The following is a 19,620-nucleotide window of genomic DNA, read 5'->3' on the forward strand; positions in this document are numbered from 1 at the left end:
GTGTATGGGAGCAAGACTGAAGATTAGGAGATACGGTATCTACATCTTGTTTGACTTCCTGATTTCCCCTGCTCGGTGTATCTTGGTTTTCATTCTGTTTCCTTTGCTGCCTTTTTCGTTTGTTTGTTTATATCATCTATCAAGTTTATCATTATGTGTTCATGCACATAAAATCTTTATTAGCCATGCGTATTCTCTATTCTCTGTTTTAATTTTCCTTCTTTCTTTGTTAACAAACTCTGCTGATAGCAGATGTTTCCCATTTGACAGCACCTGAGACTAAGGATTTCCAGCCACGCAACCGAATGAGTGCTGGCTCCTTCCTCTGGCTGCCTTGCTGTGTGGGATGGGGCCATCCCCTGGTAGAAGCAGGGGATGATCCTGCCCTCCCCACCAAACCTGGGGTCACAGTGCTCCTTGATGTCAGTAGAACAGAAGAGAAATAGAAGTTGGGCCATGATCTTAGGCGTGGTTATAAACAGTGGTGTTCAGGGTCCATCCACATCCTTGTGCTTGTTTGGGTGTCTTTGAAGCGAATGGCTGAAGGAGAGGTGAATCAGGATCAGTGCTAAGACTCAGAAGGTTCTTTGTGCTCTGTGTCCCACTTCATCTGCTCTCAAAAGCCCTCAAATGGTGGTTAGATGTTGGCCACATCTGCATCCCACCAGCTTAGCTCGACTTGGTCCCTGCACAGACAACAACATCAGAGAACATATTTCCTCACTAAACCTGAGGGTTGGTGCTCTCACCCCCGTGGTAAGTGAAGATTGGGAAAAAGAATTTCAGGTGCGTTGCACCAGTTTTCCTAAGTCAAAATGCTGCATTGATACCTTCTACGAAAGGACCCAGTCCGCTCCTCCGGTTTTAATGATAGGTGCATTTCTTAAAACATACCTTGAACAGTAAGGGACCATGCAATTGTGTGGACATGTGTCCGTGTTATTGCTGGGCACCGTGAACATCCTTTCCTTTTGGACAATGATAGAAGAATGTTTCTGCACCAACATCCTTCCTAACAAATCCTTCCCTAGAGAGGCTTCTAAGAGATTATTCTGCCTTGGACAGGGGGAGTGAATAAATCATCTTCTGGCCCAAGCCTTTTGTGATCCTTTAATCTTAACACATTTTCTAGAATATCAGTTTAAGGGACACCAATAAAGCGTTTGCACTGTCCATGTGGGAATGGCGTAGCCTGTGATTTGTGTCCTCTCTCCTCCATACTTCAGAAACCCTCTGTATTTTTTTCAACCTTGTTTTTCAGTAGGGATGAGAGTTTCTTTTCAGGCACTGGTGTTAGCTGATGTTTGGACTTGAGTGGCTACAAAACTGTAAACCACCCTTTTTCCATGAGGGATAAATCTTTAAATCCAGATTCTGGGTCTTGCAAAGATTGACGTTGCAGCCTAGTGGATCCTGTGAAATGCTCCTAGTCATGAGAGCAGTACTTGCACTGGGACAGAGAGCACTGGGAACACCACTGACCACAAAAGAGTAACTGCTGTGATCTGGAGAAAAGTAAGAGCAAATGAGGTAGAATCAGGAAACAAAACTTTGGGACATCTTTCACTGGGTCACTGTTCTTACTGGTTCCCAGTTTGTCATTTTGCCGCTTGGTCTATGTAATGCCTATGTAAATAAACAGAGGACTTTTTTGGCTAATTTCCCATAGTTACTCCTCAAAAAGGGTAGCTCCAGGGAAATTGATAGCAGGGATGCAGTACACACAGACAACAGTAAAAAGATGCTCAATCAATGTGCCTGGGGCAAAATCCTTTCTGAAAGGGTAGAGGTTTGCAAATCAGATCCCAAAGCACATCCCATGGGAGAAGGTACCTAGACGTTCATAAAATAAGTGTACAGGAGGGCTGGAGTCAGCCATGGAGATGAGCATCTGGGTAAGAGCCACAGTAAGGGGCACTGGCAATTGAAGTTAGTCAGATGGACAAAGATCCTAGAGGCAAGACCAAGTGCCTTGAACTTTTAAGACGGGGAAGAGGAGGTGGCTGAGAAAAGTCTTGCTGTTCATGCCAGATCAGCCTTTTCATTTGCTGGCTGCTCATTCCTTGTACCGCTGAGGTGTGCTTTCCTTCTTCAATTGTGTGTGGCTCTTCCCTCCTGAAAAGCTGCTTTCATTGTCAAGCAACATCATGGTTTATTACAGTGTCATTTTCAGGTTACACCAACAACGCAAAAGCAAAAGATGTGTATGTCATGTCTCATTTACTCAGTCACAGAGTCGTTCAGGGGCATCGTCTACTTGTGCTGATCATCTTTAAGCCGTAGATTGGGCTGCAGTCCTGGAAATACGCCACATATTTCTTAGCATTGCAGCCACTGTAGTAGTGAAGATGGGGACAAGTCCTGAAGGATATGTCAGTGAAAGCCTCCACAAATCACAAGATCTAGTTCTACTACTCCATATAATTAGCGATTAAAATGAGTAAAAACAAAGCAGCAATTTTCTTATTGATCCCTCAGCAAATAGTTCTGTCTATTTTCTTCTGTATTGTTTCTTCTTATTAAATAGCCTTGAATAAGAAATGTCAGTCAAATGAATTTAGATTCCTGGTGGTTCAGACAGAAATCAAAGCAGGATTGAATGAGGAAAGATAATTAGAGAGAGGAATTCCACCTCCACAGACTTCTTCCCTTGCTCAAGGAGTGCTGATTTTATCTAAATTGCCAAAGCCGTGAGCAAATGAGAGGTGATGGGAATTATAGACTGCAGATGCTGAGACAAAGCAAGAGAAGCTTTAATTAGTGCATTTTAAGGTAGAAATGGATTTCCTGGGAATAAATTATTTGACTCAAGACATATGGAGCTTCTTAGAGGTGAACTGAAAAGCTTTTTACCTGTCAGAACCAGAACTCACAGGTTGTATCTGTCTTGTAGAAATGAGTGACGCATCACTGGGGTCTGAAGCACATGGGGATGAATCCTCCTTTCCTTTGCCTCTCACTTGTTTTATTTAATATGGAGGAATTCCCATTGTTGCAGATTCCCACCAGTGCAACAGTAAGCAGAATTGTTTCCAATACCCACATTTACTCGTTCAAGTGTTAGTGGTGGACCTACTGTTGCTGAGGAACTGGGAATTATGTATTGAACCTACAGGTACTGAAAGGAAGTTATTTTCCTTTCAAATTCTCTTACTCTCCTTCCTGAGCTCTGTTGTCATCCTTCCATCACACTTGCACACACAGAAGGACACTGGGAACCTTAAAACATTGACCTTTCTATTTTTCAGATTTCCACAGCTTTTCAAAGGGTGAGACCGTGACAGCTCTCTACTGTTAAGAGGCAGATAGAGATTCCTGTTTGAATTGATGGAGCTGAAACAAAACCATTTAGCTGGGTGCTTTAATCCAGAACTCCCTGACTTCAGCAGAATTATTCAGGCTCTTAATTATTTACATACTCTGTGTGAGGCAGTTGCTCACAAACGTTGTTGGAACAGGCAGGAATGGGGCCAGGACCAGATCAAATGGTTATGTTATGGGAGTGCTTACAGACCCCTGATGCAGGTGCTGCACAAACACAGGATAAAACGTTTTTGCCCATCCAAGAACAACACTATTCTCCTCTCCTCTGAAAAACAGAAATGAAAGCACATTGAGAGGCTGGCAGATGGACAGGCCACCCCAGCAGCACCTTTCCGACAGCTTGGGGTTTGCTGGCAGTGCTGATCTACGTGAGATATGAGTATGACCTGGAAAAATCACCCTGTCCTCCCTTCCTGGGGTGAACCACCACTTGTGGTCTTCCAAAAATACTGCTCTGCTCCTGGCCAAATGTGTAAGATAACAATGGATGGGTAGAGCAGAGGTACGAGGCTTCAGCTCAGTCTTTTTGACAAAGGGGGGACCTAAAGTCGCATGAAAGCTAAAAAACCCCACACCCTCTCTGGGAAAACAAGTATCATGCTTGCTGGTTTTTCTAATGTTCTGGTTGCCTATTTCAGATGTTGCTATTTTGTCCTATAGGTTCATTTGTATTACCCATGATGAATGAATGCAGTCAAGAGGTATTGAACGGTGATGTGTTTATCTTATGGCAAGATAGAAATGTTGCAAACTTGTGAGCTACAGGAGGAAATGGGCTAATTTTAGATTTGTTCCTAGCCCTCGCCATGCGAATGGTGTCGCTGCGAGCCCAGCAATGAAGTTCACTGTGTTGTAGCAGACTGCGCAGTTCCCGAGTGTGTCAACCCAGTCTATGAACCAGAACAGTGTTGTCCGGTCTGCAAAAATGGTAAGAAAGTACTGTATTGGCTTTAACAAAGAGATATAAAGGAAACATTTCATGAAAATGTTGTTACTGATGCATCGCCAGGAGATTTGCTTCCATCAGCACAGGCTGGCGTTGGGGCTGTTACTTCTCCTTGTGCGTGGGCTTCAGTTATGAGGTGGCAGTTGTGAAAATTAAGGCTGCCCTTCCCAGCCTGTGTCTTCTCATTGAAGCTGATGGGATTGCTGACTTGAGTGAGGCTTCATAGGATTGAGTCCTGATATCGGTGATAGTCGTTTCATGTCTTTGTTTTTTTCTCATTAGTCTAACATAAAATCAAGCATATAACAAAAGAGAGAGTCTTTGTCCCTAAATTAAAAAGCCAATGGTTATCACCTAAGACCAGGGGAAAACTCACCAAAATCAGTTGAAAAACTTTTGTTGGGGCCAGTGAGACACCCACCAAGCCTGTAACGTCGTTAGTTGTGTGCTGGAGTCTGTGTGTGTAGTGTTGGCCCTCATTGTCCTGCTGAAACGATTTCATGAATTGGAGTCTGATTCAGCAATACTTTCAAGAAAGGTTTTGGAATGACTGAAAGCACCTCTTTGGAAAATAAATCTGCTTCCAAGAAGGTCTCCCTGGTCTTGTACTGCAGCCTGTCCACACATATGTCTCTGGAAAAGCACCTTTCTCCTAATGTAAATATGAAGACAGATTAAAAGGTGAGCTAGCTTCGCATAAACCTCTTCATGGCTTTCTTAACATACAAGAAATGGCTACTTAGACTCATCTTCTTGTGTTTAGAATTCACTGTCCATATATATTTCCTCTTACATACATCACTGCTGCTGGATAAGAGTAATGGTTGCTTTTGGATCTAAATGAAAATGTTTACAAAGAAATAACATTTTCAACACATTTTCTGCTCTTTAAGACAGAGAAAAAGCAAAGAGTTGGAAATGCAAAATATTTTTACTGAAGGAAATGGCAAAATTAAGACCGGCCTGGAAAATTATACCAAAAATACTACTTGAAATACTGAGGTTTATATTAAATCAATTTTGAAAGGTTTTCATTTACAGTTTTATGTTTCTGTTGAAAAGCAGAAAATGTTCATAGGAAATTTCATTGGTTTGTTGTTGTTATTGATGAACTTCAGAGAAAAGCTATGTTAACCAGCTCTATCCACCACCCACCTTTGCATATGGCCCACTGTGCTTGGGTGTGAGGTTTCCCATCGCACTCAACAGGATTGATGTCAGGTTGATGACTGGGAGGGGTAACGCTGGCCATTGCCATGCCTGTCACTGTAGCTCAGACTCATTTACACCCAAACAAGTGCTGCTCATGTGTGTTTGGCCTCTGTGTTCCCATTGCGTATGGGGTACCATGCTGAATCCCCCTCACTTATGGTGGCAGCACTCGCCAATTCCTTCTCATCTGGTTCACATCACCTGAATCCAAACTCTGAGCATCACTCAGGCTTCCCAGGAGTGCAGACTCAAAGGTGGCTTCACACGGGTCCAGGAGCTGCTGGGTTTCCCTACCAACCCTTCACCACCATGACCATTTCCCCAAATAAGCAGATGCTTTGGGGTTGGTGGCTTTCTGTGTTGCATTCCCCAACATGCCTGGTGACTGGGAGTGGACAGCATCTTTCTTCGAAACAGTCAGTGCCCATATAACCAGCAGGAAAGGGAAGGAAGCAGCTCCTGCTGGTGGGAATGAGGACAGGAGGACACAAGGAAAATTGAACACCTGCTGAAGGGGCTCCGGGGCACAGTGTAGCTATTGGAACCCTCAACTAGAAGCCAGGAGGCTTCCTCCACAGTTTTGCCAAATTTCTCCGCTCCTTTCTTCACTCATCTGTTGGAGATACAGATATAAAGTTCTCGGAAACCTGTTTTAGGCAGGGAAGTATTTTTCACCATCCTCTTAAGAGCATTCTGCATGCCTTGGGGATCCTGGTCTCTGGGGCCAGGGCGACCAGGGCTTGCAGCACAGCTCTGAGCCAGCAGTGGATGAAGGTGAGAGGCAGCACAGTGGTGTGGCTATTCCTTGGGATCAAGGAGGATATCTACATGGGGGGGTACTGTGGAGGGGAACTGAACCCCTCCTTGTGTCCCAGCCTGGCTGTAGGGATGAGATGTGAGACCTCCCAGCTGGCAGGGCTTTCTGCTCCTCCTTCTGCAGTTGTGACTGGCTAATAGTTGGCCACTGCTTGTAGTTTTGGCTTTATCCTTTGCAAATGAAATACAATAGTTCACACAGTGATAGAAATTAGGAGGTGCCAAGGTAGTCTCCATTGTCACAGGGAATCTGATGAGCAGATTTTGTTACTGGTCTTGGACGTGGCTCCAAATGTGGTGCACACACCTTTTGCCTCCCTCTTAAGTTTTGGGAACTTCATGTGAAGGAGTAACAGTCACTGCTGTGTCTCTTTCACCTCTGAATCCCTCTGACACATCCTAGTGAATGAGGATCGCAACGCTTTAAGCTGTCTGTTCATCTTGAGACCCAGATTTTATCTTTTGGCTCTCCACTGCAGCCAGTCAATTAGGAGCTCAGTTTCACAAAGGCATGAAGATAACACAAGTTGACAGACCCACTTAAATGGCTTGAAACCACACTTTTTAAAAATTTATTTGTTTTTTCTTCCTTCCATCCAGTAGCTTTTGCTTTCTACCAAAGTGGTGAAGACAGTTACAGCACCATGTTTCAGTGTGATGAAAAGATTTTAGCTTAGTCTCAGTCCCCATGGTCATCATTTTAGAAAGGCAAACAGAAGAGCTCAAGGAATACAGATGTTGAGGGGAAAGAAGTGTTAATCCCCAGAACAACTTTAGTGCAAATCCTCATTTCAAAAGCTACTCCTTAAAATTTTGGTAAGGAAAATCTTCATTTTAGGTTAAAACACAGCCCTGCATCATTTGCGGCACTCTGCTAGCAGCATAGCTTACCTGCTTGTTTAGCTGTTGCTGCCATTAATGGGAGAATAATTTCCTCTCGATACGTTCAGATAGATTTTCATGCCTTTCTTAATTATGCCTTGCCAAGGGCAAAAGTGCTGTGTAGCAGTGAGGTTAATGCAAAAATCTGTTGATTCTAACATACCTGACCTGAAGATTCATAAAAAGCCGATATCAATTTCCTTCCCTCTACCATCATTTAAGAGCAGTCTGAACAAGTGGCTTTGCAGATTTATTCCTTATTGTCAAAAGAAATAGAATTGTTATCTTGTGTTTTGCTAAATGCTGTAGCTCATGCAAAGCTGGCTCTGCTCAGCAAGGGATACTGCATTAAATGCAGAGCAGGCAGAGTTCACTGGGAGGCTAAAATTTGGGGGTGAGAGAGGGAGAGGACGTTTTCTCCTTCATGTCCCATTGTCCCATTTGTCAGAGTGGATTTTGAGGGCAATGGCTCCAGGTGCTGTGTAGCATTTCCATCGTGGAGATGAAAGGTCACTGGATTTCGCGTTTCCTGGTAGCAACAGACTGCAGAATTATGGCCCGGAGTTGTTATTTCTAGTCATTGTAACTTCTCCAGACAAAAGTGTGTCAGCTATTGTTAACTTTCTCCTCTGCAGGATCTAAAACTTGCCTATGACTGTTAAAATCAAGCTCGTGGCTGCCACCATCTGTGCTATCCCTCCTGCCCCCAGGTTGTCCTGCAGTTCAGCAAGAGCATCCATTCATTCTGCATACACCAAAGCCTTTCTGAGCAAAAATCCCCCACAAGGTCCTCATCCTCCTGTGTCTAGGACCGTAGACATGTCTGTCTGGTGTTATTCTTACCTCTCCTGGGTCTTCTCACCTGACCATGAACTTTTCATTTCCAAACCTCTGCTTGTCTCTCCCTGTAAGTCCATCGGCTGCTGCAGATTGAGCCTCATTATTGGTGGGACGTGTGTTTTTTAAGGCCCTTCCTTATGTGTTGCTGCAAGGTTGCTCTTTACGTTTCCTTCAGCTCTTTGGACATGGTCTGGCAAGGATGCAGGGACTGGGGGGGATCTCCAGTGTATCATCACCTATGTCTCTTAATCTGGTTTAATCTATGATCCAGACTAAATGGGTTCCTATTCTTTGACACCTCCAAACAACTCTCACCTACTGCTGTGCACAAAGGGAGAAATTCACTGCATTTCACCTTGCCCAGTGCTGTTTGTTCAGAGCCAAAACCACGCGCTCCCGTGTCCTTTTTGGGGGTGGTGTGAGGTGTGAGTAGATGTGCTCTAGCAGGCAGTCCCCAGGTGGCCTTGGAGGTGCTTCCTCCAACGCCAACCTGAGTTAGTGACACGCTGATCTTTGCCCACTGCTCTAAGGGGGCTCAGCTTCACATCCCCCGTTTGCTGCTCCGTGGAAGAAAAAACAGATGCAGTTTCAAATTATCAGTGTCACAGCTGCTCAGGGAAAGGCTGGAGGTGACTGGAGGCAAGGAAAGGGCAGCGTACAGTTCCCAGTGACCCATGTTCTCCTGGTTTTACAAAGTCCTCCTTCAGAATTGTATCCCAAAATAATCTCAACATTAGCAAAAATTCACCATGGGGGATTTTATGGCACAGCTGTGTCAGGGAAATTAATTTAAAAATCCCAATAAATGCCACAATAGAATTGTTAGCTTCTCCTCTCTAAAGTGTGAAATTCTTTTCAGAGCATTTCAAAGGCGCCTTCACCCATTTACACATACATTAACACAATTGCTAAAATAGACTTTGCCTTGGCACTTTCATTTTCTTGAGGGATGAACAGAATAAGCATTATAAATTTCTGGTTTGGGGTCTGGTTTTGCTTTTAATTTAATTTTTGTTGCCACCAATCCTCAACAAAAGAATTTGTTACCCAACAAGGCAGATAAAAGCTAACATGTCCACAGTGAAATACTTCCTGGCAAGTGTGCTTACTCACGTTAGCGTGGGCTTCTGGAGACATTTGTGATGAAATACTGGGCAGCAGGAAGACGTTTTGTAGATAATCTGTCACTGAGTCTTTAATTAAAGCTTTAAATTATCACAGTTGATACAGATTTCAAAGAGTCTGATCCTGCCCACCACACACAAGCAAAAGATCCCTTTGACTTTCAACATATTTTACCTTGGTAAAATAACATGTATTCAGGCAAAGCTCTTGTGAGTATTTATTGTAATATGCTATAAATATTAATAATTTCATACAAATATCTTCTTCATGAGGGCATGAGCACAAAAGTGAGTAAATAATAATTTATTTCCATGCATACGAAGCCACATTTTCCCTGAGCTTCTCTCTTAATTTACTGAGAATATAAACTTGCTGCTCATTATTTCTCTGTTTGAGTTAATTTGAAATAAGCATTCTGCACCCCAGCTTGTTCTTTCTGTAACACAGCATGTTTTGCCCGGAAAACCCCCTAGGATTTTCCCAGCCCATCGAAGCTGAGGGCAGCCTTTCCTTTAGCAAACAAATATGCGTTACACATGTCCCTAAGTGAATTTTGCACACCACTGTGTAGAACAACACCGGGGGCTGACCTTCGAAGCTGCCTTTTCCTAGCAAGCAGTATGTAGAAATGCATTTTTCTAAGCGGGAGATTTTTCTCAGTCCCCAAGGGCTGAAGGGGTGTCCCTTCAGAAAAGCTCTGCTGTGGTCAACCGGGGGCGTTGGTTCTAGAACATGGGCAGGCAGCTCCCAGGCCAGGCTGTTCTTGTTGGGCCCAGCCACACACCGGGTGAAAATTGGTTCAGGAACTTCATTTGCATTCATAAATTAAGCAGGGTTAATACTGATTACCACTCAGGTGGGTAGACCTCCCAGGAAAATCTAGATGCTGCAGAAAGAGGTGTTGGTTCTGAATCAGGGAGACAACCAAATCGATGCCCAGGTATTGTCTTAGGGGGGCAATGCGAGCTGTTTATTTTGCAAAACCCTTTGGGATTTTGGGGGACAAAAAGCTCCATATAAATGTAAATTATTTATTGTATTTTAGGTGAAGGTAGTGGATTAACAAGTGCAAGTTGTTAACCAATATTGACAAAAAGAACTTTCCCATGTGGTCTCTTATTGTTCCAAATTATTTTTAAAAGTACCAAGATTTTAATAATCCAGTGCCTGGATATTAAGTTACCTGTGCTTTATTGCATAAATGTAGCTTGTTATTTATCTGCAAGATGTGGATCACTGAATCTCCAGGTCATTGTTTCGGAAAGCATCTGCTTCTGTCATGATCAGTGACAAATCAGTGAAGTGTGGAAAAAAATACCTAAAGTTTGAGGAAAAAAAGGAAGGTTTTGGGGAGAGGATGTTTTGTCAGCCATTTGATTATATACAACTGTTGCAGGATAAAGGTGGCACAGAAAATGTGGCAAGAGGATGAGAGAAGACTTCATATTCATTTACTTTATGGAAAACAGTGTTTTGGAGCCATGGGGGAATTCCTTTAGAAAAAAACAACTAAATAAAATTCCTCTTCTAATTTATTTCAGGAATTCCTGAAATGGCCAGATTTTAAGATTGCAGTTAAACCCCCTTCAGTCAAAGTCTATGCAATATGCTGATTGATTGTTCAGATGCAAGTTGAATGTGACCAGCCAAGAAGAAGATGTATCCCCCACGCCGGACTTTGCAGGACTCCACGATCCTCTTCATAGGTCCCGAAGACTGAAGCTGGTAGCGTAGCGTAGCTGCATCACCCTTCGTTCTTGGTGGAAGAAGTATTCATGGCAGCCAGCCAGCCTTTTGGGTACTCAGTTGACCCCCCCACCACCACCCCATTCAGATGTCAGGCTGAGGGTCACGGGAAGGACCTGCTCCTCTTCGGGCAGCGCTTGCCCAGCACGTGGGGGCTGGTGGTTGTTTCGCAGCTGACTCCGTAGCGCTGCTGTGCTGACGCAGAGATGTCACCCCAAATCAGGAGTCATCTTCCATTTTGCAGAGCCTGTAGAAGCCACTTTAACATTGCGATGACAGAGCCCAGTGCACCGAGGCTTCATGGCCAGCTGTGAAAATCAATGGTTTTGGAAGGTTGAATGCAAAAGAAAATTGCTGAGACTACAAAGGATGCGTTTTTGATTGTTTGTTGGCTAATGCTCTTTGTGTTTACCAGCAGGAGTGTAAACTGTGGTGCCCTATTAGCTCAATTAAAGGAGTGATTTGATTACCAACAGAGGAAAAAAAGGATTGATTTAAAAGCAAGTAGAAGATCAAGACTGAAAACAAAGCAGTATATTTGGGACAGTCACCAACCTGACAAAATGCTTCAGTACTTGCTTTTTACTGTTCCTTGAAAAAAGAAGTCATTTCACTGAAATTGATTTTCAGTGGAGCTCGTTCACCTCCGTCACTTCAGGCCAAGTGGTTAAAGGCATGTAGATGCTGAAGTTGCTGGTGAGAGTTAGGTACATAAGCATCTGTCAAGAGCTAGCCCCTCCATTGCTTTTGGAAATCTCACGCGGTTGGATTATCCAGATGCTTAAATGCCCTGCTGACTAAAGACTATGACCTGCTCCCTGTGGAGACAGCTGTTGGAAGAGTCATCTAGTAACGGTGAAAAGCTTTGGAAAGGTATATAGAGGTTAAACCTTCCAAAATTAGCCATCCTGGTGCTGGATAGCAACGGGGGGGCTGAGTTGAATCTGCCACCTCCTGAAGTTTAGGAGAAGGAGAGACCAAAAGAGGCCGGGGAGAGGAAAAGCCTTTAGAGAATGAAAAAGACATGAACTGAACAGCGCTTAATGTGATTAACTCTATCACACAGCTCAGTGCTCACACAAAGCAGGAGCTGCTGGACTGTGAGGCGTGAGAGTGACAGGGACGCTTCTGGGAAAAGCTGAATTCAAAGAGTGCTGCGGTAGGGAGCCAGTGGGGCAGCAGCCTCTTTTGACCCAACATGTTCATCTGCATGTTTACAGGTCAGCTAATAATTCCCAAGCATTTGTGGTCTCTCCCTCTGCCCAGGAAGCAAGAAAAGGATAATTCACATATTAAACAAGGCAGAAGAAGACTCTGCCAGACAGCCGAAGGCCAGGCAGGAGCTGAAAGCCCCTATCCTGAATTTGTACCCCAGGTCCTAACCATGTTTCCAGGCTTCCACCCCAGCAGAGTTCAAAATGAATGTCTACAGGCACTCAGAAGAGAAGGGCCAGGGAGGATTATGAGAAGTCATTTGTTGGATGGGACTTGCTCCAAAGCTCTTATTAAGCGGACACAGCTCACAGAGATATGGGAAACACGTTACATGGTCTGCATTGCTCTTTAAACTCAGAAATATTTATGAAGAAGCATCTGCTCACCGGTGATTGTTTCCCCTTGGGAAAATGTTGCTGAAATTTGTGTGCACAAGCCTATGGCAGTGGTAGTTCAAGATCCACTATCATCATGATAGTATATTGTAGAGGAGGGGGGTGGGTTTGGGGTTTTGCGGGGGGAAAAATTTCTGGATTCGGGTTGGGAAACCAGGTTCCTTTTTCAGAGCACAAGCAGCCTGGGCAGTGCTGAAATTAAAGCAGGCGTGGTGTGGCTGTTCCCCACCTGATCAGATTCTTGGTGTAACTTAAAAGACCAAAAGTGGCATTATTATCCAACTACATTGCTGTAAACCATTTTGCTGCAAGAGAAGCCTAAAGCCAAATCCTGACTCTGTGTCACTTAGTGTAACGTCAGCAGTGTTGTTCTACTCTGGTTTACTCCAGCTGAGGATCTGACCTGCAAGAGCTAATAATGTCTGGGTGACTCACAGGCAAATTGCAGGAGGCTGGGGTGTTTTGCATGGTCAGGCTTTCTAAAAGGATTAGAGATGGGTTTGCTTTCGCTGCTCTAGAAGGTTGAGATTATTAAGCATATCTGTATGAGAAGAGTGGCAGACACTGTCTTCATGTATTTCTAATTTAATGAATGTTTAATGCTCCTTTTATTGGAGCCTACATATATGTAGAGTAGAGGACTTTAACAAGGGGTTGACTTATGTCAAATAATTGATGTTTGAGCTGCTCCTTTTACATGAAATGCAGACTTTACAGAGCAAAGAGACTGTAATGAAAATATGAATTAAAGATTAGAGCTAAGCAAGTCTGAGAAAACTTAGAATTAAAAAAGGCACTTAGAAGTTGTCTCTTCCCGCTTCCTTTCCTTCCCTTTCCTCTGCCTTTTCTACATCTCCATCCTCTCTGCTTCTTTGGTAGGGTCCTGCATTTCAGCCACAGCCTTCTGTCTCTTCTACACCTACGCACCTCTGCGAAGGAAATCAGTGCAGTAATCTCATTCTGGGTATTACTGTATGTTTGCACATCATCCTACCCTGTTACGCTTGCCAACTCACCAGTCAGTTCAGCTGGAGAGACTAAAAAGTATTTTTAAAGTGTGCTCTTCTTCATCTCTATCCCTGATTTGCTAATGGAGTGCATCCCCTGGGCTAAATGAAAATAAGTGCAAGTTTGGTGGAACCATTTGCCAGAAGGACCCACAGTTTGTTACAGCACACTCAGGTGAGGGTGAAAGAACATTATTTATTCGTGGTGACGATGCTGCTGTGTGACAGTGGTTGAGCTGTGCTGCATGGAGAGGGTTCCTGTAGGACAGGCTCGAGGCTGGTGCGGTGCCAAGGCTGCTATCAGATATTGCTGGTCCCTGTTGTCCAGAGATGCTCTTCTGCCCATAAACATCAGCATCCATTTCTCTCCACTCTCTTGGCCCACCCCTCTCCCTCTCAGTTAGCTGTCTTCATGCTCTGGTTTTCCATGGGTGCTTTCAGCTCTCAGTGTAGGTCTAAGAGCTCAACACCAGTGCTTCACTTCTGCCGCATGAGGCTTTTCTTGCCTCTATTTCTGCAGCACAGGCTGCGAAGAGCTTGACTGGTTGGGAGTAGTTTCTTACTTTCTGTGTTTGTGTTCAGAAAACCCTTCTGCAATGTTGATCTGAATTCATACCTAAGACGGAAGAGCTTAGGCTTCATCATTAGCAAATAAAAGCCCAGTGGAAAAGAGGAGAGGATGTTGCTTTCTTTGCTTTGACTGGTTGGGTTGGCATGGTTCGGTTCCTCGCACCTCTGGCCGTATTGGTACAGCTAAATAAAGGAGGGCTGGGCAGAGCACTTGCCCGTGGGACCCTGACTGTCAGCACTTCGTAATGGGGTGACACACCTAAGTCACAGCACTCGGCCAGCGCTGTTTTAGCAGGCTTTGTATGCTCCACCGCCCAGCTGTGTCTTCACCCCAACCCCGAGGCACATATCACCCCTTGATGCTAAGGGACCATCATCCTGCTGGGCTGCAGGGCCACTCTCCTGCTAGCTCAAGCAGTCCAAAGAAATGCATACAAAATAACTATGTCTTGGGGTGGAGAGGGCACCTCCTGGGCTCTGGAGGAGGTCCAAGAAGTGCTGGGTGGTGTGGGTGTGGCCAGTCTTTGCTACATGGCATTATAGCCAGAGGAGGGTCTCATGCCCTGTTTTATTGCAGCATGGGTGCGTTCCCTGAGTGCACAAGAAAAGCTGCCACTGCACTCTTACCCCTTAACATTTTTGTCTCCAGAAGCACTAAGCCACCAGGAGACTTCATGTGTGGAGACTTGAGGTGCAGAGCTCACACCTGCAATAGGGACTGGGGAGGAGAGGAAGCAGGGAGGAGGGCAGTGATGCACCCCAGGTGATACAGTAGGTCATTAGCAAAGACAGTTGGCAGCCTATGGTCCTCAACTTGTCTGTGTCCTGAGGACATACTGCTTTTCTGCTGGACTGAAGAAACCCGTCCTTTGGGATGTAGGCATGTACTAGGTGGGTCTCATTGCAAAACATGGTCACTCTTAGCAACCCCGTGTAGGCATGCCTGTATTCCTTACCATTCCTTTTTGTACACAAGTTCTTGAAATTTAAAACCGTAAAAATCAGAAATTGCTCATGATAGAAATACAAAAAATCAAGCTAAAACCCCTTCAAAACAATGTGCAAAACACCACAGACTGGCAGTCCTGTCTAACGAACAGAGTTTGAAATCTGCCCTATCTCCAGTGAACTCAGGATGTATGTGGTCTAATTGTATGTTTGATTTAACCTTATTCTTGTACAGAAGATGTCAACTGCAAGTTAGATTTCATCTCCTAGGAAGGTGGAAAGGCAGTCAGAGCTCCCGTTAGGTATCCCCCAACTCCTACATCCTCATCACATGTATTCTACACCATGTGAGCAATACTATATTTCTTGTGCATGGAGGCTCCCCAGGTTTATTCTTTTCAGGTAAACTCTAGGATGTACATATTCCACTCGTACCCATTTCTAAAATCGTAATTGCCACCAGGAATTCAGTAAGTAGTTTTAAGAAAAAAAAAAACCCTAGATATGGACCAGTCCCACAGCTGATGTAAACTGTATACCTCATTTTCCATCAACTAAGCCACTTTTTTGTTCCAGTTAAAAATGTGTTGTGCTGGTAGGGAAGCTCATGTTTGCTAGAAATAACGGAGCAGGAGCTGATGTACCAAAAAGAAAAGTACTGCACAGTCCTACACAGGACCTGTTGAGAGAAATGGGTTTGTGTGAAGATGAGCACACAAAGTTCTCCCCAGCCTTTCAAAGCTCGGACTTCTTTCACTGCAGCCGGTTGAGCGTATTTGAAGAAGATGGGAATATGCTGGTCAGAAAATGCTGACTCACTGAAATGTCCCCAGGAGAAAGGCCAATTACAGCAAACTCACTGTGTGTACATTTAAAAAGGTCGGGAAGAAACCTTGAAATGATCAGATGCCCTATTTTAATGCTTTCAAAACGAACCGACTCAAATCTGGGAGGGTGGAGGGGGTGACATGATTTTGGATGTAGATCTTTATTTTAAATTCGGAGCATTTCAAATAGGGAAGACAGAAGTGAAGGGGTTTTTGCCAAATGAATTTTTTCAGAGAACCTGCTCTGATTTTTATTAAAACTGAAAAGTGCTTGTGACTTTGACTTTTCCTCCTCATTTGAGTGGGAGAGGAATAGCAGAAATAGCTCTGACTGCGATGGGAAACGTCCTTCAGCCCGGGTAAGTAGTCAGGTCCAGGATGGGATTAAAATACTCCTCTGGGGCTAGATGTCTTTGGGGCCACCACCTTCCACACCTGGCTGGAGAGGGCTGCCAGCACCTAGCGCTTCTTGGTAAACTCTCTGCACCTTGCAGGATCAGGCCTGCAGGCTTTGCTGTTTGCAAAATAGCACCTTGAATTGCACTTTCTCCTCTGATTGAAATGCATGGGAAATGTCAGGAGGCGCAGGTGGAAGAGCCCTCGCTCGATATTGCTTAGGTGCTCCTGAGTCTCATTATCTCAGGTCAGTGCATTTGCCTGGTTTCTGAACCAACATAGCAGTGTGCTTTCATGCCATCCCCTCTCAGCCCTCACTGCATACAGAAAGGACTGCAAAAACTGGGGAGTAAATAATCCCCCCGTCAGTTCCTTGGGCTGCGTCTGAGCAGAGGCTGAGGAACGTGCTGCAGCCGACACGCAGCAGTTCAGTGCCAAGCCAGCTCAGCTTGCAAGTCAAAGGCTCTGATTTCATGAGGGCCGGGCCAGCGTTGGGTGTTCCTTCCAGAAAAGCCTCGTTCTCTGATCTCTGACTCATCACAGCCACCGCTGACGTCCAAGGGACTCCTTCTGCATGAGGATTATTCATCTGAACCGGGTCCGCAGCAGCATCCGATGCGTCATCCCTTATCTCCCAGCGAGCAGAGGCTGGCAGTCGCGCAGGCGGTGCGGGCACCAGCCCCTTCCTGACGGCACGGCAGTCGCAGACCTGCCCGCTGGGTTACGGATCAGGGCAGTGGTTGCCAGCTATTGATGAATGAATTTTGCTTGCTTTTGTTCGACACGCCGCAGTTGATGTGCATGAGGCTTTGCTACCCTCTCTGTGCTACGAGGAAAGCGGCGAGAGAGAATTTTTGGTTACTTTTCAAGCTGTGTCAAATGAAAAAGAAATGTATTGCAGGAAATGTCAAATGGTAATTATTAAGGACTTGGAAAACTGTGATTAAAAATGGAAACCTGTCCACAATAGTAACAGTTAGATGTATTTGCTATGTTTTGCACAGAAACCACGTTTTTTCTTGGCTACATTTGTGCCCCTCTAGAGAACAAATACACTGTGAGTCCTGAGACTGATGTTAACTGGCCTGGCTGCCTTGCTCCAAGGGAAACACCCGTGCTTTTTCAGCAGCTGAGGATTTGTCCCCCTCTCATTTCTCCTAACAGCTTGACAATGAAGTTGCTACAAGCAAAAAATAGCCAGGGCCAGTTCCTGCACCCACATAAGCCAGCCTCACACCCTCCAAAACAGGGCATGCTGCTGCTGTTGCCCCTGAGAGGTGGCTCTGCCCCTTGGGATGAACAGCAAGTCCAAATAGCAAAGTTGCAGCCAGCCGTCCTCCCGGGGTGCATTTATCTGTGACAGGAGCTTGCTTGTCTGGACTAGGAGGGTCTGCACAACCCCCCTACATTGCTGCTCTGCCTCCTTTGGTTTGCTGCCATCTTTTTCCAAAAAGATCTTGCCAAAATCTGAGTAAGGGACTGAGAAACATAGAGGGGTTGTGCCTGGTTCAGCTCTCCCAGTGCTTGATGCGAACTTCTCAGAACCCTTTCTTGAACAGTTTCACCTGTAGTTGAGGGACTTCCCTGCCCAAATGGTCGCTTGGGTTTCCCAAGTGGGTCAACCCATGAAGTAAAGGTGATTACTTTTCTTTACAGATTTAGCCTAACTTATATCTATGGAAAAGGCTTGAGGAGTGGTGATGGGAGGGGAATGGCCTCAAAGGAAGGAAGGAATTATAAGCCCCCAGCAACAAAACCAGGACTTTCCTTACTCCTCTTTTGCATGCGGTAGTGTTTTTTGAGTTTGCATTGCCCCTTCTCCCCTCCTTTTTTCCTCCCATCTCAGGGAAGTGCTGCCTGTGCTCTCCCTCCTCGGGTTCATGTGTGATCAAGCAAGAAGCTCCTCTTGTAACCATGGGTTAAACAAAGTGCTGCAGCTATTCTGTAGCCAGAGACGAGATTAGAGGAGACTGCTGGCTAATTGGGAGCAGCAGCAGTGACCGCGCTTGGCAGGTTCACGTGGGATGCTGATAGGCACCATCAGACTGGCCGTGACAGCCTGCACCCAGCAAAGAGGCTGGGCTCTCCCAGCCCCATGGATGTGCCGGGATTTCAAAGCGGTGTGTGAAAGCTTTTCCTTCTTGGAATACGATCTACCAGATGTGAAGGTGATGCTCAAAGTGCATCAAGGAATTTGGTGCATTTTGTCCTCCCGACTGAGGGTCGGGCTTTCTAGGCATGGCCTGCTCTGCTACATGAAACATTGGCACAGGAAGGTCTGCCATAAACCAGGTAATGCATGTGCTGGTTGAATGTAGACTCCTAGGTGGGGCCAACCCAATGGTTCTCCATCGCTGTATGCATTAATAGGCAGGTCACTGCTGTGGGGGTGAGCAAAGGGGCCACATATCATTGGCTTTCTGTTTTCCACTAATCTGTTGGGAAAAAATAAAATCCACCACATAAGTTCATGATGTCCAAAACTTTCCCAACTGGTAAGGTCAAAGCAGCAGTGAGTCTGGTGGCACCTTTTAATAAGGTGTTATTGCTGTCTTTCTGGGGTCTGCTACACTCCCATCATTTCAGCGTTAGCCCTACTGCCGTCACGCTGGGAGGAGATAGCCTCTTGGCGAGGGGCTAGCAGTGAGTCTCTGACCCCTTCCCTTTAGGAGGGAGACTTTCTGGCAGCATTGGGTGGGTAATCCTGACAAATGATGTAGGCACCACATCGCTGGACGGCATCAATAACACATCTGATACGCTGTAGTGTCTAGTTGTGCATTTCACCCCCCAGTCGCTGAGTTTCTGCATTTCTCAGCTGAACTCAGCTGCCGTGTCAAGGATTTTGGCTGTGCATCCCAGGAGGGACATTTCTGGGGCAGAGCAACACCCCACACTTGGACATCAGCAGCCACAAAGTCACGGTTGCTACTTTGACTTCTTAATGCAGCCAGGCAGCCCACACGTTAGGGGTGACATTTTCCTTCTTTTTATGTCTCCAGAGCAATCAGTGCCAGTGTGAAACTCATTTATTTGTCCTTCTCATGTCATCCTGCCCCAAAGGTTTCACAGGACCTGTCCTGATTCTTCTCCCAAAATTTTGTAGCTGAGAAATATCTTCAATAAAGGCAACAAAGTTTATTCACTGGGTTTGGCAATCACTTCACAGCCCAGGGAAGAACCATGCAAAATAAGAGTCGGGGGAATAAATAGATGCTGTTTGCTCTCTAAAGCACCCGCTGGAGGTTAGTTAACCCAGCCCTGGCCTGTGCTCTCTATGAGTATGTAGTCTCTCTGGCTGATGGCTCGCTTGTGATACAGTGCTTAACAGCCCTGTTGTGCAGCATATGTGCTCAGCTCATCGATAACCG

At 45.2% G+C, this 19,620-nt stretch overlaps 1 protein-coding gene across 4 annotated transcripts in view; it reads left to right on the forward strand.

The window, feature by feature from the left end:
- Positions 1-19,620, forward strand: part of VWC2L (von Willebrand factor C domain containing 2 like) — a 53,897-nt gene that overhangs the window by 17,358 nt on the left and 16,919 nt on the right. For 2 of the 4 annotated variants that reach the window (XM_074829743.1, XM_074829744.1), the window contains exon 3: positions 4,123-4,252. The exons of 1 other annotated variant lie outside the window; for it this stretch is intronic. In XM_074829743.1, the coding sequence (XP_074685844.1) occupies positions 4,123-4,252 (130 nt within the window). Of the gene's footprint in view, positions 1-4,122; positions 4,253-10,686; positions 11,055-19,620 lie in introns of those variants that run through there. One more of the 4 variants, XM_074829746.1, reaches the window with a different exon arrangement.

The sequence above is a fragment of the Strix aluco genome, chromosome 6 (assembly GCF_031877795.1).
Source record: "Strix aluco isolate bStrAlu1 chromosome 6, bStrAlu1.hap1, whole genome shotgun sequence".
Taxonomy (NCBI): domain Eukaryota; kingdom Metazoa; phylum Chordata; class Aves; order Strigiformes; family Strigidae; genus Strix; species Strix aluco.